Source organism: Equus quagga, chromosome 11 (assembly GCF_021613505.1).
Source record: "Equus quagga isolate Etosha38 chromosome 11, UCLA_HA_Equagga_1.0, whole genome shotgun sequence".
NCBI classification, from domain to species: Eukaryota; Metazoa; Chordata; class Mammalia; order Perissodactyla; family Equidae; genus Equus; species Equus quagga.
In genome coordinates, this window is record NC_060277.1 from 85429818 (window position 1) to 85453914 (window position 24097).

The 24097-nt window shown below is 46.9% G+C and overlaps 1 protein-coding gene across 1 annotated transcript; it reads left to right on the forward strand.

Moving 5' to 3' along the window:
* Positions 1-1433: 1433 nt before the first annotated feature.
* C11H17orf67 (chromosome 11 C17orf67 homolog) lies at positions 1434-22922 on the forward strand. Its single transcript, XM_046674681.1, has 4 exons — positions 1434-1488; positions 2295-2395; positions 20714-20851; positions 22820-22922. Exons 1-3 carry the CDS (start codon positions 1434-1436, stop codon positions 20828-20830), a joined length of 273 nt encoding a protein of 90 aa, XP_046530637.1. The 3' UTR covers positions 20831-20851; positions 22820-22922.
* Positions 22923-24097: the final 1175 nt, after the last annotated feature.

The following is a 24097-nucleotide window of genomic DNA, read 5'->3' on the forward strand; positions in this document are numbered from 1 at the left end:
TGTTCAATCCAAGCACAAAGAACAAAAGGAAGGAAAAATTTGGCAATGCACATAAATGTGACAAATATATCTTCCTAAAAGAATACTCCTAAAATCCTGAGTCATTGAAAACTACATAAAAACAGAAGCATATTAATAGCGACAGATTCCCTAAAACCAAGCATCTAATTTTGAGCAAATTAACAGATTAAGCATCTTTGCTAACAATGTATGATTTTTTCTCTTGTTTACCGTCTGTTCAAACTATCTTTATACCAACAGAGTGGGCAGATCTTTAGGTTTAATATTAGTTACAAGACATTAGTGTCAACTTGGGCAACCACAGATGGGGTATTGTTTTCTTTTGAGTTGGCAAAGTGACCACAGAAACAGCAGATCATTTCTCTGAATTGAGAATTTTATTGCAATAAATGCCACATACCTTCCAGACATACTTTATAATACAGTTAATAATTCCTTTATGTGCTATTTATAGATGATTTGAATTGAAGAAGACTTCAGCTTACTGAGATTTTTGTTGTCTTTATAAAAATAATCTTGTTACCTTATGTGTGAAGTAGGACTGCTTATAGTCTTACTGACAGCCTATCGCAGGAGGCCCTTTTGGGGCATGATGGGAAGAGCAGCAGGCTTTAAAGACAGAAGGCTGGTTCTACTTCAGCACCCGTAACGTGTGACCTTGGATGTGATTTCGCCTCTGAACTTCACTTTGTATTTGTAAAGTGGAGATGGACGATGTTGAGTGGTGCTAGCTGTCATGCAGTTCATACCATATCCCTCAACCTTCATCACATCCCAAAAAGTAGGTACCATTTTCTCCTTTTTACAGGGGAGGAAACTGCAGTTCAGAAAGCGTAAGTGATTTACTGAAGGTTACATTGCTGGAAAGCCGTGAAGCCAGGATGTGGACCCTGGTCTTTCTGGTTCCAAAGTCAGCTGAAAAGAAAATTTCCCCCTCCATATGTCCCTTGCTAATTTCCGTGCCTGCCCCTGAAATTATTGGAAGGGTCAAATTAGATTTGTGAATGGACTTTGGAAAAATGTCATAAAATTTGCAAATGTAAGAGATGATTAATTCTCAATGAAAGAGCGGGAGCATAAACTGAAGCTACAGATAAGCATTCACAAACTATGGTGTATCTCTATCCGTTTCCATAAAATGAATATCACATGTTGCTTTCTCAAATTCAGGCTCTGAAAGTCCTATTACAGGGGGATAATTTCCTTCCTCAGGATGAATGTTTATAGGAATTCAGAAAAAAATATTTTCATGGTCATACCAAAAAGTCAGAGTTAGACGCATTTAGCATCATACTGTCACGCTGTTAGTTAAAGCAGGAGCCAGCCTCGGGCCGGACGTGCTCCCTTCAGGTAGGCTGGCTCATTGCGGGGGAGCTCACTCGACAACAGGCAGAGAGAGGAACCGAGACAGGATGAAGACATTAATTGTGCTTGTGCTGTCTCTCACCTTACTGCCTTTCTTCTCAGGTGAGCATCAGCTCTAAAAACAGCCTATTTCTATGCCGACATGATAAACTGGAATAAGTCTATTTTATATTATTAAAATATTTTTTCATTTCCAAATAATATGTAATGGACAATAATTCATTGCTTTTTTTCCCTAAAAGCAGGCTCTTAGAACTGCTATCATTAGGGACGTATTAATTTTTAATCTTTAAATGTACTTGAACACTAATTCTTAAAATTGCTGATAAATCTTCAACTATGCCTTTCTTTTAGAGTTCATATGAGATCATCAAAATTTGATAGACTGTTACTTGATAATACTCTTTGGAGTTAGTGTGATTATCAAAAGAATTTAATTTTATTATCATAATATATTCTTTGAGGGATCATGTGTGACTATCATGTTTAACATAATCTTGTCACGGGATATCTTGCAATAACAACTATAACTTGATTTAGTGTATTCGGGTTTTAAAAATTCCCACCAAAGCAAACCTAAGGGATGAGAAACACATTCACAGAGAACTGGAGAAAATATATTTAAAAAAACATATTAAATTAATATCCACTTTTAAAGGAATGGGCCATTGCAGCAGTAGGTAAATGTGTTTAAGAAGCGCAGCATTTGCGCTGAGTTAACCATATTAGAAACAATTTAGAGCTCCCTCTGAGCCCTCTGGAATGCCACGTCCTTTGGGACAGGTCCCTGTGAAAGAACTTTTGTGTTTTGACCGAAATTGAACTTGCAAATCCTTTGCCTCAGACTGTGAGATGGACATGGACTCGTGTGCCCCAGAGTCCCTAAGGCCCCTCCGTGACTTTTTCAGGGGCCTCCCCGATTCTGACGGAAAAGCAGGCCAAGCAGCTCCTGAGATCCCGGCGCCAGGACCGGCCGAGCAAACCAGGCTTCCCGGATGAGCCCATGCGGGTGAGTGCTGGGCTCTGGCTATAGGAAGGGAAAGTGTGTGACCCTCTGAATGCTCGTTCATTATGAAACCAAAGAGGGTGCTGGTCCTGGCCCAGCGTGGGCTGCTAGATGGAGGTTCCCTTGGGGACTCGGGGGTGAGGTGATCTCAACCTTTTACCCACGCCTTTTCTCCTGGAGGTGCCAGCTCCACTTACCTACTGTGAACACAGTAGTTAAAATGGAAACATTGGTGCCAACAGAGGGAGTCCCAGGATCCCAAGTGGCTGCTGGGTGTCACCTCTGAATGGGTCACTGGGGAGCTGTGCCCTTAACTGGTGCCAACCCCATCTTCTCCCTCTTCCCTTGGGCACTGGGCGAGCTGGACCAGCATCCTTGGCCAAGGTGTTCTGTCTGGGCAGACAGAATCTCGGCCCCAGCTGGCTGTAGGGTCTGCCCTTACCTCGTGCCTCTGGTTTTGATCTTTGGCCTCTTCTCTGCCCTGTAGCTTCATGGTGCTCACCTCCCTAGTCTTTCTGAACCAGGGCCCCTCCCCTGCCTCCATTTTGTGACTTGTGGTGGGTACTACGAGACCCTGCCATGCTGGCCTGGGCTGATTTGGGCCTGGTGTGTCTGCCTGTATTGGGAGGAAGTACTGACATTCCTGGTATTTGTGTCCCACCCAGCTGAGGGTAAGTGTCAGTGTCCCGGGAAAGTAAGAATGTCTGCGAAGCCGAGTCTGGGGTCCAGCTGGTCTCCCAGCCAATACTCACTTCAGCTGGGCTTCCAGCTCGTCCTCTTTTCACTGTGTCTCCATGTCGAGGCCCAGAAGGGTCTCCAGCAGCGTTTACCCTCGCTCCCTGCGGAATCATGTGGATAATTTATTAGTTCATTTAAAAGACTCTCATTAAGATGCAGTAGCCACAGTGATGAAGAGTGCTGGCTCTGGGTCAGACTGTCTGGGTTTGAATCTCTGCATTCTCTGACTGGGGGACCTGGGGGAAGTTTCCTCACATTTCTGTACCTCACTACTCTCGTGTATAAAATAGGAGTAACAATAAATATTGCTTACATTACAATAATATTATTCTCATAAATAATAACATAGAAAACTATGAGGATAAAATAAAGTAATTCATAGTAAGGCACTTAAGACAGCACTCAGCAGAGTTAAGTACCTGGGGCCGGCAAGGTGCCGAGGCTGCAGGCAGTGGGCTGGGTTTCTGCTCAGAGTTGATGGTGGACACAGAGAAGTCAGCAAGTGGCTATTAGACAGAGTGGCTTAGAAATGAATCAAGGACTTCAAGGCTGTCAAGGGTGGAGGTGGCTTTTTTTTTTTTTTTGGTAAAGAAACCAGAGGTGCCTTAGAAGAGCTAAGCGCAGGGCGTAAGGTGACCAGAAGGTGGGCAGGCACAAGATCAAGGATTTGAGTGCGTTGGATTTTATCTTGTGTGCAGTAGAGGACAATCGAAGGATTTTTCAAATGGGAAAGTGCAGATTCGGGCTTTAGACAGATGGTTCTAGAAGCAATTAGAAGAGAGGAGGCCCAGGGTTGAAGTCTGGGTGCACCAGCACTCAGAGACGGGCAGAGGAAGAGGATCTCGCAGGGCTGAGAGGGAATGTGGGGAGATCCTGGGGGAAACCAGGAGAGTGTAGGGTCAGAAGCACAGGGAAGAGGGTTCGGAAGGGGTGGGCGGAGAGTGAGGGAGGGGAGGGCTTCGCAGGGAGTAAAGGTGTTTTAGGCATCAGGCAGCAGCTGGGTTTGGACAGGTGCAGCTCAGCTTCCTGCCCCCAGTCCTCCTCTGTGCCAGCCTAATACTGCGATGGACTTGTGGCCCCAAACACTGCTGGGTGCGGTCCTTCCCTGCTCAGAGCTTCTGAGGGCTCCTTCTCTGACCATTTTTCTTTTCTCAGCTTCTGGTTGTCACTTGCCTTCATCTGTGACAACCCTCTGCTTGCCTCTGACTTTGTTATTTCATGGAATACCTGGCTTTTTTGGTTTTGCTCTGTTTTTGGTCATCTTTTATCAGCGTGACCACCACCTACTCCTCTTAACTGCCTTGAACCTACTTCATCTAGTCTCTCCATGACTCTCTCTTACCTCAGAACACACTGCTGACCCCACCAACCGCTTCCCACCCATCCTGTGTGCAGCCCAGTCCTGCATACCTCTCACTGAGACACTGGTCCTGCTGTCCAGAATCCTCGGTCACATAGCCAAGTTTGGAAAAGTGTCTGTGTGACCTACAGTTGACGTGAAATAAACATGCGATAAATTATTTGGTGGCTTGTCCACACCAATAGTTCTCATCCAGGGGTGATTTTGCCCCTCCACCTTCAGGGACATTTGACGATGCCTAGAGACGTTTTGGGTTGTCACAACTGGGGGTGTGGAGAGGGTTTGCTGTTGGCATCTACTGGGTTAAGACCAAGGATGCTGCTAAATGTCCTGCAATGCACGGGGTAGCTCCCATGACAAAGAATGATGTTGCCCAAAATGTCAGTAGTGCCGAGGGAGAGGGACCCTGGCTACACAATGCTGAGCAACCTCTTTCTCTTCTCCTCTGTGTCGCTTCGTGTGTTTCTCACACTCTCATTCACAATTGCATTCGCTCATATGCAGACATGGCTGAATCAACAAAGAGTTTCCAGTATCCTATTTTTCTAGGAATGTGTTTTTTAACCTTGCTTGCATGCTGGAACCAACTGGGGAACTTAAAAATCTGATGCCTGGGCCCCACTCCCAGAGGGGTGGTCTGGGATGTGGCCTAGCCATTGAGTGGGTGTTTAAGACCCCAAGTGGTATTGATGTGTGGCCAAGGCTGAGAACCACCGTGCCAGGCCTTCTAGGAGAGATCCACCATGTGTATTGCCAGCGCCTCTCGTCCAGTTGGGAACACAAAAGCTAACAGCACCAAACACTGAGAAAACAGTTAAATATTGAACCTTGTGGTATGCAGAGTCAATGCGCTAGTTGTGTAGACAGTTCAGACTGAGAGCAAGAGACAGGTGGTTTGTGCAGACAGCACTCCTTGCTGACCAAGATGTGCACTTCATTACATTTTTACATTGACCACTCCTGACTGAGCGCCAGGCACTGAGGATGGAGATAAGCTAGCCCTTCTTCCTTTGTTCAAGATGCCCACGTCCATTGTGTGGAGACTGTTGGCGCCAGAGCGTTCCGGCCTGATTCAAGTTCCCTAACGAGGTTATCTGAAAGGAGAGGGCCTCGAACTCTCGCTGGAAGGAGGGAGGCTGGGAAGGCCTCCCAGAGGGGGTGTCCACCCCGCTGAGGCTTGAAGCCTGAGAAGTTTTCAGGCAGTGTAGGGGGTGGAGGTGAGGTGGGAAGAATATTCGACCCAGTGCAATTCCAGTCCATATTCTGCCACTAACGAGTTGTGGACTTTGGACTTTGGACTTAGGACAAGTCATTTCTGGAGCCCATTTTCCTCTGTAAAAGGCAGAGTTTGGCCCAGATTCTGGCTAGAAGGTTCCCTCCGGGTCTCATATTCTAGGGCTCTGGATAGAGCTTCAGGGGCGGCGCAGGTCTCCTGGTGCCAGTCAGCCACTTGGAGGACGAGCCACAGGCAGCAGGACTTGCGCTGGGGCCAGGAGCCAGAGCGGTGCATTGGGAGGCCCTAGACGGGTCTCTTTAAAGCACCAGGGCCTTCTCTCGTCGTGCTGGCCCTGCGGCCGCTGCACCTGACGTCCTGGATGTACTCTCTGACCTGTGCCCCTGCTTGGGTCCTGTTGTTGACTTTTCGTTTTCATGGATTTACTGAGAGCAAAATAAATAATGCCAACCACTTGTTATATGAAAAGAGGCGAGTTACTCCTCAAAACTGAGCGGCTGACATCACAACGATTCTTATCCTGCATCAGTGTTGGATGTGAGTGTTGGACGCGGTGGCCTCACATTTGTCAGCATGTCGTGAGGCGGCCACGAGGTGGGACTTCTGGCCACAGAGGACGTCAGGGGCTGGTGGCTGGAACTACCATATGGACTCATGTCCTACAGTACTGGGACAAGGAGTTGAGAATCTAAGGACTAATTAGGTCTAAGGGGGGAGCACCACACCTCCCTGCTCCTTATCTTTACCACCTCTACCCGCCTTCTTTCTTTGTGTAAACCATCTGCTTAGATGTTCCTTTGCTAGGGAAAAGGGCAGGATGGATGAACTGTCCTGTGTATTGGGGATTGCAATAGTGTGTGTGTGTGTGTGTGCATGTGTGTTTGTGAGGGTTTGTGTATGGGTGTGTGTATGACTCAGGGTGTGTATATGTGTAAGTGGGTGTGCACGTGAGTTTTGGAAAGGGCCTTGCAGAATAATTTTTTCAGAAGGTGTGGATTCCAACCCCCTCTCTTCCACTTTTGACCTTGACTTGAGTATAGGGCCGTATGGAAGGACGGGCGATGGCAATAGAAGGTCCTCTCGGGGCCAGGTTGGAAGGCCCTGGCTGTCATCGTGGAATTTGCTTTCCCTCTGCCCTCAGTGGGAGCCACCAAGGGACTATAAGCAGGAGAATGATGTGACAGGAGCTGGTGTGTAGGAGCCATTTAGAGGCTCAGGGTGCAGCTTCTTAAACTCCGTCCTTCAGTTGCCATTATCCACGGGAAATGGGAAAGGACTCGTTGCTGCACCTCCTTGCCATGGTGCCCTGGAGACAGACAGGTGGACTGGGACAAATGAGCTGAGGTAGTGATCTTGCAGGGGTGCGTGTGCCCTTGGGAGCTGGGCCATGAGACTCATGTGCTAATTCCAAATTACCGAGAGATGACTGGTCAGGTTATTTTATTTTGCTTCTCCTCTTTGAGGGACTGTGAGAAAGAAAGCCCTTTCAGAGAGGGGAGAGGCCGTTGATGAGGGTCAACGATGGTGCTTTGGGGAGGTATTAAGAGTTCAAAAGGAAAACAAATATGAAGATTTGCAGTAGTCTGTCCTCACGAGTATCTATTAAGCAATGTTTATACTCTTGACATGTGGCTTAAGTATTGGCAGATGCTGGCTTCTGTGGAATAATAGGCTTTTTGGAAACAAGTTCAGACAAGCTATGCCCGCGCATCCAAGGGGCTGGACTGTTTTGACAGCCTGTATCCTGCCGATTCACTGCAACAACTGTTTTTTTTCGCACTGTGTGGTGGGAAGGACAGAATGCTATTGAGAAAATCACTCGTGTGTGGCCCTGCCTTGTGGGGAGGGCCAGCTTGTCCCCCAGGGGCGTGCGAACACCTTGCTGGCACCCGTGACAGAGGAAGGCAAGGCCCCAGAGGGGATGGAGAGAGAGAGCAAAAGGGGGACGAAAGCAGGAGGGGTTTTGAATGTACAGAAGCAACTGGGGAGGAAGGGGATGAAGGGCCCAGTGGTGGGGGATGTGAAGAGGGGTCAGAGAGAGAGAGAGGCAGGCGGGCAGGTAGGGCCTCAAAGGACGCACCACTGACAAATTCCCTGTGGTAGGAAATAGCTGGTACATTTATTTTATGGTAACACCTGACATTGAGCTTGAAGTTGTTTTCTGCTGTGTGATGTTATGACCCTCTGCAACCCCTAAACCTTGGGACAAGTCTGCCACACACAGCGACCGTGTGTGAATGGTTCTTGGGGGAATGACAGATGGCAGGTGGTGTGTTGTGTGGGTGGCTGACCGAAGAGGAAGGTGTTCATGAGAATCTGGAAGCTGTAGGGTGGAGAAACGTGCTATGAGATTAACGTAGGAGAAGCGTGGCTCGAAATCTTCAGAGATTTGGGGGAGTAGGCTTCTGGACGTGACAGGAATGAGACGGCCACTCCCAGAAGGCTGAGATTCCCTTGGGGACATCCCATCTGGGGACATGTAGGTTTCAGCTGAATCCACTCACTGCATTGTTCTACTTTGGGACTTAGTACTTGAGTTCATGAGGACACTGTGTCAGAAGAGGTCACGGCTACGGTGAAGCCTCAAGATCCTGATGGAGGGAAAAAAAAACCTGCCTGAGGAGAAATTGATGAAGACAGGGCTGCGTGGAAAGAAGCGCTGCGTTTAGAGGGAAAAAGGTGGAAAAAATATTCTGAGCTTTCCCTGGAATGTTTCCGCAGTCATGACTGCTTATGTTGATTTCCAGGGTTTGGGTCTAAATTCTTGCTACTCAAAATGCGGTCCCGGGCCCGGCTGCCAGGTTCTCCTGGGGGCCTGTCAGACCTACAGAGCCTCAGGCTCCTCACCACACCTGCTGCAGGCAGATCTCCACCTCCACAAGGAAGGGTGATCTGGGCACACATTTAAGTTTAAGAAGCACTGTCCTAGAGAACTGCAAAGGTGGCTCTTAGCCTCTGTTCCTGGTGTCCTGGGGAGTAGGAACCAGCCCATGTTTGTTTTGTTTTCACACAATGGATCTCTCCTCCTTCCTTCTGGGCGCTCTGCTTATTTGGATTCCAGTGTTCCAGGACACCTCACCCCGAGCCTCTCCTCCTGTGTTGTGGGTTCTGCTGCTCAGTCCCATTTGCTGGATTCTTAGCCTCTGACAGTTCTTTAAATGTCAGAGCATCCCAAGGCTGTGCCCTCCCACTTCCTCTAGTCCCAAGAGTTTAAATATCACTTGTGTGCTGATGGCCACGTGCTCCTATCTCCAGCAAGCCTCTCCCGGGAGCTCTGGACTCGTTTACAAGACTGCCACTCGATTCTTTGCACCAAATTTAACAGACAGCTCAGACCTAATGGCCCCAAGTGGCATTCCCGGTTGAACCCTCACACCAGCTCCTGCCCTTGCCTTCCACATCATGGTGAGTGGCGCCGCCTCCTCCTAGTTGTGTGGGCCACAAATCCAGAATCTGACCACTGCTCACCCTCTGCTGCCACCCCCAGAGTCCCTGGAGTGGACCAAGCAATACTCTCTTCCCCTGTCTCCCTGTTTCCTCTTTAGATGTCTCTGCATCTGTTCTCAACAGAGAAGTAACAGTCAGTTCTTAAAAAGGCAAAACCAGATCCCATCCCTCCCTCACTCAGAACCTCCCAAAGAATTCCTATCTTAGTATGAAAAAAGTCCATGGTCCTGCAGAGGCCTCCAAGGCCCGGGAGGCCTGTCCGCTCCCTCTGCCCCACCTCGGCCTCCACTTGCATCTCCTCCCTGCCCTCTGCTCCGCCCCGCTGGCCGCTTCACTGTGCCTTGCACGCATCAGGCTTACCTGCTCCTTCGTTGATGAAGTTCAGACTGTGTAGAAAAGCAGGGCCAGGTTTATTCTGCAGCTTGCTTTTTTTCATTCAACAATGTGTCCCATGCCAGCTCATTCTTAACTGAAGTCTAGTGTAATAATGTGTTATGCTATGGTTTGCACGTTGGTTCCCCCCAGCCCCAGAATTCATATGTTGAAATCCTAACTCCCAAGGGGATGGCATTAGGAGATGCGGCCCATGGGAGGTGCTTAGGGCATGAGGGTAGAGCCCCCATGATTGGAATTAGTGCCCCAATAAAAGAGACTCTGGAGAGATCCCTGGCCCTGTGTCCCATGTGAGGACAAAATGAGAAGTCTGTGACCTGAAAGAGGCCCTCGCCTGCCCATGCTGGCACCCTCATCTGGGACTTCCAGCCTCCGGAACTGTGAGAAATAAATTTCTGTTGTTTGTAACCCTCCCAGTCTGTGGTGTTTTGTTATAGCAGCCTGAGTGAACTAAGACATATCACAACTCATTTATTTAGCCCTTCCTGAAACAACGGCCATTCCAGTTATTTCCATTGTGTGAGGAAGATCCTTGTACGATGTCTGCTTTACTGGATTTGAAGATAAGAGAAGGAATTGCTGAGTCAGAGGGCTTACGTGCTTCCAATGGAGATGGGTACTGCTGAATTGCCGAATCGCCTGTGCCAACTCCCACCAGCAGTGTGTATGAGCACACTCGAGCCCCACGTTCTTGCCAGTACTTGATATTATCAAACTTTGCATGCATAACTTTCAAAATGGAAAGAAAGTTTTATAAGAAAACTCACTTAATCCACTCTTCTATCTCAATACGTATATGGAGACGTGTTGCCAAACAGTCATGACGATGTCCTCTCAGTGGTAAGATTTGAGGTGATTTTTTATACTTTCATCTTCATACCTTTTGAACTTACTCAGTGTATTAGTTTCCAAGAGCTGCCATCACAAAGTACCACAAACTGTATTGCTTGAAACAACAGGAATTTATTCTCTCACAGTTGAGGAGGCTGGAGGTTGAAATCAAGGAGCTGGCAGGGTTGCTTCCTTCTCGGGCTCTGAGGGAGAATCTGCTCCATGCTTCTCTCCTGGCTTCAGATGGTTGCTGGCAACCTCGGGCATGTCTTGGCTTGGAGCTGCATTACTCCAGTCTCTGCATCTGTCTTTACATGGCTTTCTTCCCTGTGTGTCCCTGTGTCCAAATTTCTTTCTTCTAAGAACACCAGTCATTGGATTTAGGGCCCACTCTAATCCAGTATGACCTCATCTTAACTTGATTATGTTTGGAAAGACCCGATTTCCAAATCAGGTCACATTCACAGGCCCCAAGTAGATGTGAATTTTGGGGGGACACTTCAATCCAGTACACTCAGTTTTTCATTTTTAGTAAGCATATGTATGATTTTCACAAAAAGGACATAGGGCAGTGGTTAAGAGTGGGACAGAGGATTTCCAGTCTGAATGCCAGCTCAGCACTCACTGCCTATCACATCTTGGCCAAGCTGCTTAAACTCTCTAAGTCTCGGTTTTCACATCTATAAAACAGGATATCATAATAAAACCTACCTCATAGGCTTATTGAGAAAGGATACATGTGAAGTGCTCAGCACAATGCCTGACGTTTAATAATAATGTTAGCTCTCATTCTTCTTGTTTTTTAAAAAGCAGTAGCTTAGTAAGTACTTCTTAAAATATAACAAAATAAAAATCTTTATGGCTCCTCACTGCTTATAGCATAAAGGCCATGTGTCTTGGCCTGGGAGACAAACCAGTCCTAAGCCACCGCTGTGTCCCATTTCCTGCCGCTCCTCCAAGGCAATCTGTGTTCCAACCACCCAGAACTTCTCACTGTTTTTTAAATAAGCCATCCTCTCACTGCTCTCAGCATCTTTTCACAAATGACTGCCTTTGCCTGCAATATTTTTCTCCATTATTTCTGTCTGGTACCTTTCTCTTCATTCTTAATGTCTCCTCTTCTGTCTCCCCTGAGTTAGCTGTGCCCTCTTAGTGCTCAGACACAAAACAATACTATGTATTTATACAGGTACGTCTACATGCATGGACATTTCTAGAAAAAGCTCTAGAAATAGAATCAGTTGGCTGTTAACTATCATCTCTTTGAGGAGACTAGGATTGCAGATGGTGATCTTGGGAACTTTATATTTGATATTCAAATTTTAAACAATGATAATATGTTCATAGATTACTTGTGTACTTACAAATAGAAATTTAAACCATTCATATTTATTGCAGAAAATTTGGAAACCAAGAAAGAGTCAAAAGAAGAGAAGAACATCAGGTGTAATCCTGTCCCCTCTCCCCAAAGACAGCAGTGCCATTTTTTGATGCATTGCTGTCTAGATTTTTGCATATATTTTTTTAAAGTGTGATCATACTCTATCTACAGTTTTATATCCTGGTGTTTCTTAATATTATAATATACACATTTCCCCATACTATTATAAACTCTTTATAACCATAATGATACTGAATTACCCTCTTTTGTTAGATAGTTGGATCACTTCCATTATTTTTCTATTATAAACAACACTCTGAATATTTTTGTTCTCAAAGTGCTTTTAATATTTTGAATTATTTGCTAAAGATATATTCTCAGAAAGTGAGTTCCTGGATCCAAGGATATGAATATTTTTAAAGCTTTATGTATATATCATCAAATTGCTTTCCAAAGTTTTTTTTTTGTTTTGTTTTGTTTTTTTAGCAATTGTGCTCTTGTTCTCCAAGAGAGTGTTTCAGCAGAGGTTTTAAGGTAAAGATAGGAGAGGAAGATGGTTGTGGTATCTTAAATTGGGGACCAGTCGGCCATTTCTGGGGTGGAGGAGTGGGTGCAGCGCGGGAGGAGTAGGGCTCAGAAATGAGGGGTGGGCATCTGTACGGACAACTTGGTGCATTCACTGGCGTTCAAAACCTGTGAGGAGAAGCAGGTTCTCCGGAATGACAGTGTGTTTAAGTCCTTCTCTTACAGCACCTGCCTTTGTTCGTCTGTCTTCTGCTCTTGTCTACCTGGTTAACTCTTATTCATTTGCAGAGATTCACCTTAAATGATGCCTTTTTTGAGAGGTCTTCCTGACGCCCCTCCCTTCGCACCACGAATCAGACCATCCCCCTGGCATAGCACCCCAGCACAAAATTGCTATTTTTGACTTAAAAAAAAAATCTGTCTCTCCTACTAGACTGTTCTAAACTGCTTGAGGAGGTGGACTATCTGTTTCACTTCTGGGCCCCCATCACCAGGCACAGTATTTGGCATTTACTAAATGCTCATTACACTTATTTCCCTTCCTTTCTTTGCTTCTCTCCAGAGGGGAAATTTTGTAGGATGTAACTCTACCGTAGAACCTGGAGGTTATTTCAAAGAAATCTTTTCTATTGCCTGGCTTAAATTCATTAAATTTCTCTTAGTCTTCCCAAATTTTAGGGAAGGAATTATTTGCCAACTGCTGGGGTGAACCGTGGAAATTCTTTAAAAAGATGACATCCGAGCTAAAATTACGTGATTGTATTTGTAAGCACTTGTGTGCCCTGGGAATACAATTTCCATTATGGCCTGTGTTCGTTTAAAGAATGTTCTTGTTGGCAAGTATAAATCATGTCAGCTTTATTGTAAGTCTTTATAACATACTCTTTCGTGTTTAGCTCCTTGGCAAATGTAGGTAGTAACTCCATTACCCTTTTGCTCCTCACGATCTCAAAGACCAGTTCAGAGTGACTGAGATGTCAACTGTGCACGCCGCTGATCTGCCTTGTTTTAGGCTTAAGCTGTCTAGGGTCCCAGTGTAGTTAAGTTCTGAGCTACCCTTCTGCCTATGTGATTCCATTGCTTTTACTAATGAGCAAAACAATTCATCCAGATGTTGATGGACCTTTAATTCCATGCAAATGTCACAGGAAGGATTTTGGCTTCTAGGAAAGAGTTTCCACCTTGATTGGTTAACTGTCCGCTTTATGATTCTCAGCTTCGATCAGGTTCCATGGGTATTTCATTCGTTATCACGCCCCTCCAGTGCCTTAATAAAGGACCTCTTCCACTTTCTGCTCTAATTACTGAGCAATGATTTACTTAAATCATTACAGCTGGCATTGGACATGGAACACAGATATTGATTTTTGTTTTGCTTTAATTTTTTTCCCTTTGAAGAAAGGAATCTAAAAAAATTAATACTTACTTTCCATCTACCCCTTCTTTCTCGATCCAGGAACATTTGAGATTATCATTAATGCTGGGGCATTTCTAACTCAGCCAATGCAATTGTTGAATTTGTGGTTCTCAGCAGATTGGCCATTTGGCCTTTCATCTTTGACTAATGATTGCTTTTAGGCCTTTGTGGCATATTCATTTTCCTAATATTTAAAATAAATAGTGAAATGTCATGGAAACCAGCACTCATTTCTCTCTCCCTCTATGTGTGTGTCTGTTTTGGTTGTTTTTCTTCAATGATGATTCCAGCTGCTATTTAGGAGTGTGAAATATATATTACTCTTTGATGCTTTTTATGCACGTTTGGCCTGGGCCATTCTAATGAGCAGAGTGCACACATGTTGAGGAACCTTCCAAGGAGGATTTGGTAAGATTGCGGGGAAAGAACACTGGCTTCATTTATTCATTTAGTCATTGCACGTTTCTCCAGTGAGTTTTACTGAGGTCCTACTATGTGCCAAGCACTAAGCCATATATGAGGAATACCTGGTCTCTGTCATCAAAAAGCCAGTTGGATGTCTGGCTGAGAGGGACAGGGGTTAAATGAGTGAGGATGCAAATGAGCATATAATTAAAAAAGGTGTATGAATGCCGTATGTCAGTGGTGACATTTGTTAATATCATCATCAATCTCATCAGAAAAGTCTTTGCGTATTGGGAGGCTGTTGGGCTCATGGCAGCAGATACAAGTTTTCCAAAATTCTAATCTCCCCCTGAAAGCTCGAATTTTATCATTTAGGAACAAGTACTGTCAGTTGTTTTCCTTGAAGTGACAGGCTCACTTCGTTTGTACACAGCTAGTTCAATGCCTGATACCAACCATCGATCGCCCAAGACTTTTCCTGGAGAAAACCCCATCCTCCGTCAGGCAGCTGAAGGGCTGCCTGCATAATTCCCGTCGACTCGCTTTCTACTGCTTCCCTGGGGCATTCTTCAGTGGAACTGGCATCCTAAGAATGTTTTATTTTGTATCTATTTTTAATTAATTAATTATATTTATTTAATTAATTTTTTTTAACTGCAAGTATGTGATGGTGAAGGATACAGCGGCTACTAGGAGAGTTAGTGCTGCTGCCTTGACTCTGGCAAAGGTGTCAGTTCTACCCACCAATGCACACAATGAGAAGGCAAATGTCTTAGTGTTATTCTCATAATACTTTTTTTTTTGATGAGGAAGATTGGCCCTGAGCTAACATTTGTTGCCAATCTTCTTCTTTTTGCTTGAGGAAGATTGTCCCTGAGCCAATATCTGTGCCAGTCTTCCTCTATTTTGTATGTGGGATTCCACCACAGCATGGCTTGGTGAGTGGTGTGTAGGTCTGCGCCCAGGATCTGGACCCTCGAACCCTGGGCCACCAAAGCAGAGGGCACGAACTTGACCACTACTCACTGGGCCAGCCTCTTATTCTAATGATACTTTTGACATTGTGGACCCCCAAGGGCACAGACCACACTTTGAGGACCACGGCTTTAGTCTCTCATTCAACAAGCATTTATTGAAAGTTTCCTGTGGACCAGTTCCTGAAGAAGATGCTCTATCCATAACCTGCAGACATGCTCAGATATTTCTTATCTGATAGCAACCAAATTAACTAAGGAGACCTTAATCAAGAGACTTTTTATGAAGGTGTGGGCAGGATTAAGGTAAACCAACAAGAGATGCTAAAAGATCCAGGGCTAACAGCCCTGAGGCATGAAGGACTAGGGGAGGAGTGGTTCCCAGAACTGGAGAGGGCAGCCCTCTCTGAGCCGGGCCTTCCTGAGAGGGAGGCAGCCAACCTGCTGTGACTCCTCGGGCAGGCATCAGAGGAGTACACAACCCGGCCTCTCTTTCTTCGTACCTCTCATCTCATGCTGGTGCCTCCTACATCAAACCCAACTCGAAGCCCCAGGTCAAGGGAGTCTGGGGTTGTGGTTCATCTCAGTCGGCCTCTCTCTGCATGGGGCCGGGTGAAGGCGGGGAGAGAATGGACTTAGAGGGGCACAGGAGATTATGGGCTGGGCATGGAACTTTATTTGTATCATTTCATTTAATCCTGGCAGCCCAGTGAAATAAGAGCTAGTGCCATCCCCGTCTTACAGACAGACAACTTGAGGCTGGAGCAGTAAAGGATTCTTGGCAGGGTCTGGATTGGAGCTGCGCCCTGACCCAGACCCAGCCCTGGATCCCTTAGCCTCTCCATCACACTGCCTGGCAAACCAGCAGGTAAGACACACAACGTGGGTCTCCTTCAGGGCGCTGCTTCCACAGGACAGTTGAATAAGTAAAACTATGGGCTGGGAAGTCTTTGTTCCTTATTTATAAGATCCACACTGCCTTTCTGTTCCTCCCAATTGCTATTCTTCTGTCCACAGACTCCCTGATGGGGCAGGACAGGGAAGAATTCAGCCTCGGATTCAAAACACGTCCAGCAACTGTGCGGGAATCATTGTTGGGTCCCACAAGGAGCCCTCTCGGCATCCATCCCCCACCCCCACTGCCCCAGAAAGCCCCTGCCCGGAACACAGGGTACATTTTGATGAGTTAGATGAAAACAACAACGATAACCAAAACAAATTCAAGCTTCATGGGTCCTGGGGGAAAGGAAAACATTTTCAGGAAATTGGATACCTCATAATTCATTCCTTTGCACAATCATTGAAAAAAAATCTTTTTTTTGTAACTGTATTCAATTCAGGACACAGACTTCCTAGAGAATTTGCTGGAAACTTAAAAACTTAAAGTTCTTAACTAAAGCTTTATTGATGGCATAGGAGGATTTTCATGATTAGGATTTTTATGATATCTATACATGCTAAAACAATTTAATCTTGCCACAAATATTACCAAATATGACTACTCTCTTCCAAGGTGAAATGCCACTTCTCCGATTGATGGCTTGCTGCTTTGGGTTACCTAGAGGTGTTTATATGGATCTGTTTCATGCACACCTTGCAAGGGTTTGCATCCCATAATTACAGCACCCAGACTTCTTTTGGGGCAGTATTGACCACATACATTCTCCAAATTAGAAATCTTTTCTACTTCCATCTGCTCTCTTTTGGGGAAAAAACATCAAGTTCACATGCCAGCATGTGAACCGACCCCCATGACACCTCCACCAAGAAAATATGATGTGGGCCAGTTCAGTCCCTGCTCTCGGGGAGAGGTCACTGCCAAACAGAGTGACCAAGGCTATGCCGGAGGAAGTGAAGGGAGCTCTGGGATCTCAGGGAAACTGAGAAGGCTTCCTGGAGGAAGTGACATCTAAGCAGAGGCCTGAAAAGTCAGTTCAGAGTGAGACAGGCAAAGAAAAGTCACAGGTGGGTTCCAGGCAGAGAGAAGAACCTTCGATCAGAGAGAAGAGTGAGCAAGGCCCCTCCAGGGAAGATGGATGCCGAAGCTCCAGTGGGTTGATGGTGGGAGAAGAGGCTCAGGAGATGGGGGAGGCCCGACCAGGGAGAGCCCCACAAACCACATTGAGGAAATGGAACTTTCTCCCAAGTCCAGTGGGAGCCACTCAAGCGTTTTAAGCGAAGAAGCAGTGTGGGTAGATTTTTTAAAGAAAACATTACTTTGCAACAGGATAGAGACAGAGACAAAAAAGCAAGAGGGACTTTTTTCCTTTTCTTCTTTAGAACTTTTATTTTTACACAATTTCAAAACAGTATTATGCATCGCTGTTGTAATAAAAATAAAACCAATAAAGCCATTTTCATTTTTTTGTATTTAAAAAACTTGCCCTCTTGGCAAAAGACCCCAACAGACACCTCACTGAAGAAGATATACAGATGGCATGTAAGCATATAAAAAGATGCGCTGTATTGTATGTCATCGGGGAAATACAAACTAATATAACAATAAGATACCACTACACACCTATTGGAATGGCCCAAATCCAGAACGCTGACACCAAATGCATGTTGGGAAGAGAAGTCTGGAAGTGATGCCCATGTTGATAAAGGGCAGGGGATGAGCAAATAGAGAGAGGAGGAGGAGAGACAACAACCGCACGCAGAGGAAACAGCCCTTCCTCCCCCTGGTGGAACATGGTGTTCACGAGCTTCGGGTCGCATGACCTGAGTGGCTGGCCCCTCTGCAACACACATCACTAACACGTGTTATTTGTGCTCTCTGCTCCCTTCTTCTGGCAACAGCGCACCTCCCGCACCTCATCATCCTATTATGGCCACTGGTTTTCTCCATCTGGCCCCCAATCCATCCTCTATCCTGCTCTGCCCAGCTCAGGAGGCTGACTGCTATGGACTGCATCACGGGTTCCCTGGTGGGCTGGCTCCTGCTTGGGCTCGTCAGGAGATGGAGGGCAGGAGGAGAGAGAGGATGGGGTACTTGTCCCCCATTCCCTCCCTGCTCTGCGGAGGCTGCGCCCCTCCAAGACCATGGCAGCCCCTTCCGGTGGGCCCTGCAGGCTTCCCTGTATTGCTAGTGGCCATGGCTTCCCTGTATTGCTAGTCCCTCGGTGCTGGAATGTTCTTTGGTGATTCCCTTAACACCGTTCACGTGGCTGGGAATGGTTCCTTCATTAAAGTCCTTTTGGATGAACCATCTGAGGGATAACTTGTGGTTCTTGAGAAGCTCAGAGATGGACAAAGGCTGTCAGTGACAGCTGTGGACCAGGGCTGGAGGGCAAGGGTTCTCTCTGCTGTTGTGAGGAGCAGAGGTACGTGGTAGAGCCTACAAGGAGCTGCCCTCGCCTGCTGGTTACAGTGACATTATCCTGAGTCGTGGACCAAACCCAAGGGGCAGTCAGCCGCACCTCCTGTCTCCTCTGAGGCAGGCAGTGCTGGGGAGGGCCTCTGAGGAGAGCAGTGGCCCCTTTGGACAGCGTTTTGGACAGATCCCTCTGTCAGGGTGGAGCAGAGATGATGGGGGAGGCGGAACATGGAGTGGGAGGGGACAGGAGGCAGAGTGAAGGATGGAGGGACAAGGAAGCTTGGGTGGGCAACGATGAAGACCCAACCTACAGAAGTGGCAGAGATGGAGGGGGTACTTCTGAGAACTATTCAGGAGATAGACTCCAAGACCTGATGCTCAATTTTATGCTGAGTTTGAGGGGGACGATGATGGTCCATGTTCTGGCTTGGGTTCCTGAGTAGATGGAGATGCTGGTCCCAGAGATGGACAGCATCAGACAAGCAGCTGCTTTCTGTTGTGGACACATCAACGTGTTGGGCTGGCTACATGTCATATAAATGGAATCATACAATAAGTGGTTGTTTGTATCTGGCTTCTTTCACGTAGCATGATGTTTTCAAGGTTCATCCATGTTGTAGCCTGTATCAGTACCTCATTCTTGTTTATGCCCAAGTAATATTCCATTATATGTAAATACCACATTCTATTTATTTATTCATCTGTTGATGGACATTTGAGTTATTTGTACTTTTTGGTTATGACGAATAATGCTGCTCTGAACATCTGTGTACTCGGTTTTGTGTGGACATACATTTTTATTTCTCTTGAATATATAATTGCTGGGTCATATGTTAACTCTATGTTTAACACTTTGAGGAACAGCCAGGCTGTTTTTACAAAATGCCTCTTTATCCCTGTGACATCTTTTTGTTTTAAAGTCTATTTTGTTTGATGATAGTATATAAACTCCAGGTTTTTTATGGTTATCCTTTTCCTTTTATTTTATTTTATTTTATTTTATTTTTTTTAAAGATTCTATTTCTTCCTTTTTCTCCCTAAAGCCCCCCAGTGCATAGTTGTATATCCTTCGCTGTGGGTCCCTCCAGCTGTGGCATGTGGGACGCTGCCTCAGCACGGCTCGATGAGAAGTGCCATGTCGGTGCCCAGGATTAGAACCAATGAAACACTGGGCCGCCTGCAGCAGAGTGCGCGAACTCAACCACTCAGCCACGGGGCCAGCCCTTCCTTTTCCTTTTAAAAAAGATGATTTTATCACAAATGCATGTAGCCATAAATAATATATTATTTAGTTATGCATGTTTTGAGCTTTATAAAAATGATGTCACACTAGAAATGTTGTCTTCTTGGACTTGCTCTTTTCACTCAACCTGCTATTTCTTTTTTTGTCTGCTTTTCCTCCCCCAAATCCCCCCAGTACATAGTTGTATATTTTTTAGTTGTGGGTCTTTCTAGCTGTGGCACGTGGGACTCCACCTCACCGTGGTCTGATGAGCGGTGCCATGTCTGCGCCAGGATCTGAACCGGTGAAACCCCGGGCCACTGTAGCAGAACGCGCGAACTTAACCACTCAGCCACGGGGCCAGCCCCTCAACCTGCTATTTCTAAGACTCACCTATGTTGTCATTTGCAGCTAGAATTCACTGATGTTACTGCTGTATAATATTCCACTCTGTGGCCCTACCATAATTTATTTATTCATCCTTCTGTCAGGGATATTTGGCATGGTTCCAGTGTTTTGCTACTGCAAATTTATTGCTGCTATGAACATTCTTACACACATCTGATATAAGAGTTTCTCTTGTTCTCAAAGTGACCAGCAGCATCAGCATTGGCTGGGAACTGCTAGAAATGCAAATTCTAGAGTCTCACCCTAGACTGACTGAATCAGAAACCCTGGGGGTGAGGTCCAGCAATCTGTTTTAACAAACCCTCCAGGTGATTCTCATGCCTGATAAAATTTGAAGACCACTGCTCTAGGGTATAAATAAGGAGTGAAATGTCTAGATTGCAGGCAACCAATTGTTTTTCAAAGTAGTTGTTCCATGTTATTCTCAGTCAGCAGTGTGAGCTCCCACAGACATGCGCTGTCCCAGCTCTCAGGGTTGTCAGAGTTCTTCGTTTTCCCATGGAACCCGTCTGTCTGGTGGGTCTTCCCTACAAATGGGCATGGGGGCGGCGGTCTCTCCTCCCACAGCCTGGCGGCTCCCTGTCTCAGAGCCACTGCCGCACCACACCATGGGCAGCTCGGCGGTCACTGTGAATAGAAGCCTGTCTCCAGGGTGGGTTTGTTTTCACAGGAGTACATACACCACCTGCTCCGCCTGGAGCACCACGCCGAGGAGCAGTTCCTGGAACACTGGTTGAACCCCCACTGCAAGCCCCACTGCAACAGGAACGTGGTCCATCCCGTGTAAGGCGCTCGGGACCAGCCTCCGGTATGTGCCTTCTCCTCGGCCTTCCGCTTTAGGGAGACAGTGGTGGACAGCACGTCCATGGGCTGGGGGGCCTTCGAGAACATGTGTTAGGGGGCCAGCTGGTTAGCTGGTTATGGTTGGGGAGTGGCAGGAGCGAGGCAGGAGAGACAGGCGCCAGCCAGGTTGTGAGGAGCGCCAAGAGAGCCTGACCCCTATTGAGTCACCAAAAGATCCCAGATGAGGTAGGGATGTGGCCCTATTTGCCATCCAGAAAAAGTCACTCCGGAATACAAACACGGAGAAGCACAGGCAGAAACCTGGCGTGTGGAGACTTGGGTCTCTTCAGGTGGGGTCAGCAGCCATGGCCTTGGCCACTGACATCTGTCACAATCATCACCACTGTCACCAGGAGCAGCAACCTCCTTTCTGTCTTCCCACAGCCTTCCAGGCAGGGAATCTGCCCTGTCTTCCCTCTGCCTCTGAAGTCCCTGGACCTGGGCCGCTTGGCGTTCCCAGTGGCCTGCAGACCCCACCTTGGCACCTTTATCCCTACGTCAGGCTGTTTGCTTCTGTGTGTCCGCTTCCATCTCCTTGACCCCTTTCCAAACCCCATCAGATAATCCCTTCTGAGGTTAAGCCTAGTGAATTTCATTCCTCCCCTGTAATTTGTACGGACTAAGCGGGACAGGATGTGATGGGGTAGTTTGTCATCTGTGGTTAAGAGACATCTTCTATCTCTGTTGTTGTTTATTTTGTGCTACTGTGATCGACACAGGCACACTCCCTTTCGAGTATCGCTCTTGATAATGTTCAGGGTGCTATCACTTAAGTTCTCTCTCTTAACACCCCCACATCATTGCAGGGCATGCAGGTTAACCCCATTTTATAGAGGAGCTAACGGAGCATGCTAAGTCATTAACTCATGCTGGGCAGTGGTTGGTATGTCAGTCTTCTGACAACTCTAAACCCTGAACGCTTTGCATGAACTGCACCCTACTGCTGGGTCCCATGTGTGTGTGTCTGGGGTGGGGGGGCGGGGGGTGCATGGGATCCCTCTGAGGGCTTTCACAAATAGTGAGAGGAACATCTGCTAGGAGTGGAACAGAAGTTCTGCTTTCGAGGGGTAGGGGTCAGGCTGACATCACTCTCTGGTCCTTCCAGCCTCTGGAGCCCTGTTCTAGGGCAAAACCTGCCCCTCCCCCTGCACCAGGGATCTTTGTCCTCCAGCGCTGGAAGCCCTCATTTGGCTTCTTCCAGAAAACAGAACTGTGGAATAGTTAGGCGCTCAGACTCTGGAATTGGGTAGACTTGGGGTTCTGCTCTCTGTGTTCCTGCTCTGTGGCCTCGGGCAAGTTGCCTAACCTCTCTGAGTCTGCATTTCTGCATCTGGAAATTGGGGGAATAATGGTATCCACAGGGCCTGGTGCATAGTAAATGACTCCATGAATGGAGGCTCTTATTACCATTGTGCAGGCCAGGCGAGAGGAGAGGAACCCCAGGGAGGCACCCTCCCAGGGGCGAATGAGGCCTCTGCCTCAACGTAAGGAGAGGCCCTCCTGGTGAGCGGGAGGCTCACTCCTGCAAAACATGGGGTTCCACAGAGGCCTGACTCCAGGCGACGTGCATTCACACGAAGACAAGGAAGTAGTGGCTGGAGGGATGCGCCGACTTGGAATCTGGAGTCAGATAGTGTTCAGATCGCGAGTCCCTTTGGGAAAAAATTCCTTACTTCTCTCTCAGTTTTCTCGTCTGTAAAATGAGGATAGTAAGAGTTCCTCTCTCTTATGCTTCTTCTGAGCATTAAAAAGTTAACGCATGGGAAATAGTGCTGCCCTGACACATTCTAGGAGGTGCTCCGGGAAATGACAGCTGGATGGCTGTTTCCCCCTCCTCCTCCTCCTCTCCCTCCTCCCTTCCCCTCCTCCCTCTCCTCCTTCTTCTTTATCAACATCATCTTCATATTAACATTATTTTCTTGTTCTTTTCCAGCAAGCATTTTGATTGGCAACGACCTGGATCCTGTTGAACCAGGATGAGGCTCCTTTCATTTGTTTGTCAGCTGCAGAAACGGATGTCTTCAGACCTTGTGAACTGCAGGCGTGGCCAAGGTTGCCTTGGGGATTCACGGAAATACATATATGCTGCTTCCTTTTACTCTCCTGCATAACTGATTACAAACAATAGTTTAAGGTATAGGCCCCCGAATGGCCTTCCTACCAGGCTGAAAGGGTGGGCAGAAGGAGAATCTTACCTGGGCAGATGGAGCCAGGACCCCCAGAACAGGAGTGGGGCCGGCTGCCTTCTCGAAGGGCTCTGGGAGTTCTGGGCAGTGTGGTGAAGCTCGGCTTGGGGCTGTGAAGGTTTTTGGTCATCTACTTTTCCCCTCTTCTTTTCTGCTCTAATAAACATCAGTGTTAAACCTGCTTTCTGTGGTGTCTCCTTTCCTTTCCTTACAAGAAGAGAAGCAGAGATTTCCCTCCCTGTTTATCTTTGTGACAAACATCACAGCATCAGAAAACTTACTGTTCCTTGAATAGCTGAGTGGATGAAAATGTAAACACCCAGCCGTGTTTCACAAGGGCCATCTTTTTTTGTAAAGAGGTTATTTGCCCAAGGCCGGTCTGCCAAGAGAGTCCTCACTGAGTCTCAGGTGCACACCGTGGTCTTCCAGCCAAGGAGACACTTCCTGTGGGAACTGGGCTGCAGCCTGTATCCCGGTCCCCCTCACCTGCCCACAACCCCCAGAATCAGAAATAGGACTATCAAAGACCAAGAGAAGCAGAAATTGGGAAGGAGAAAGAGGAAGTGGGCTGAATGGTCCTAGGGAGAATCTGGCATTCTTAAAAAAGATAAGGAGAGATGCCCATACACCCTGGGCCACAGAGGAGGGCCTGTCCCAAGGGGGCCTGGGTGGGCTTGTCTAGGGAGAAAGCGATGGATCTTCCCAACAGTAGTGACGCCAGCATTTATTTTATGCGTCCTATGGGCGAAACCCTACACTAGAATGTTTACACCCTGCACCTCATTTAATCCCACACCGACTCCATGCAGCAGATGTGGTTATTATTCCCACTTCAAAGATGAGGAAACTGAGGGTTACAGAATTTAGATAATGTATTCGTTTTCTGTCTCGGCTGTAACAAATGATCAGAGACTTAGTGGCTTAAAACAACACAAATTTATTATCTTACATTCTAGAGGTCAGAAGTTCAATGTGAGACACACTGGGCTGCGTTCCTCCCTGGAGCTTCTGGGGGTGAATCTGTT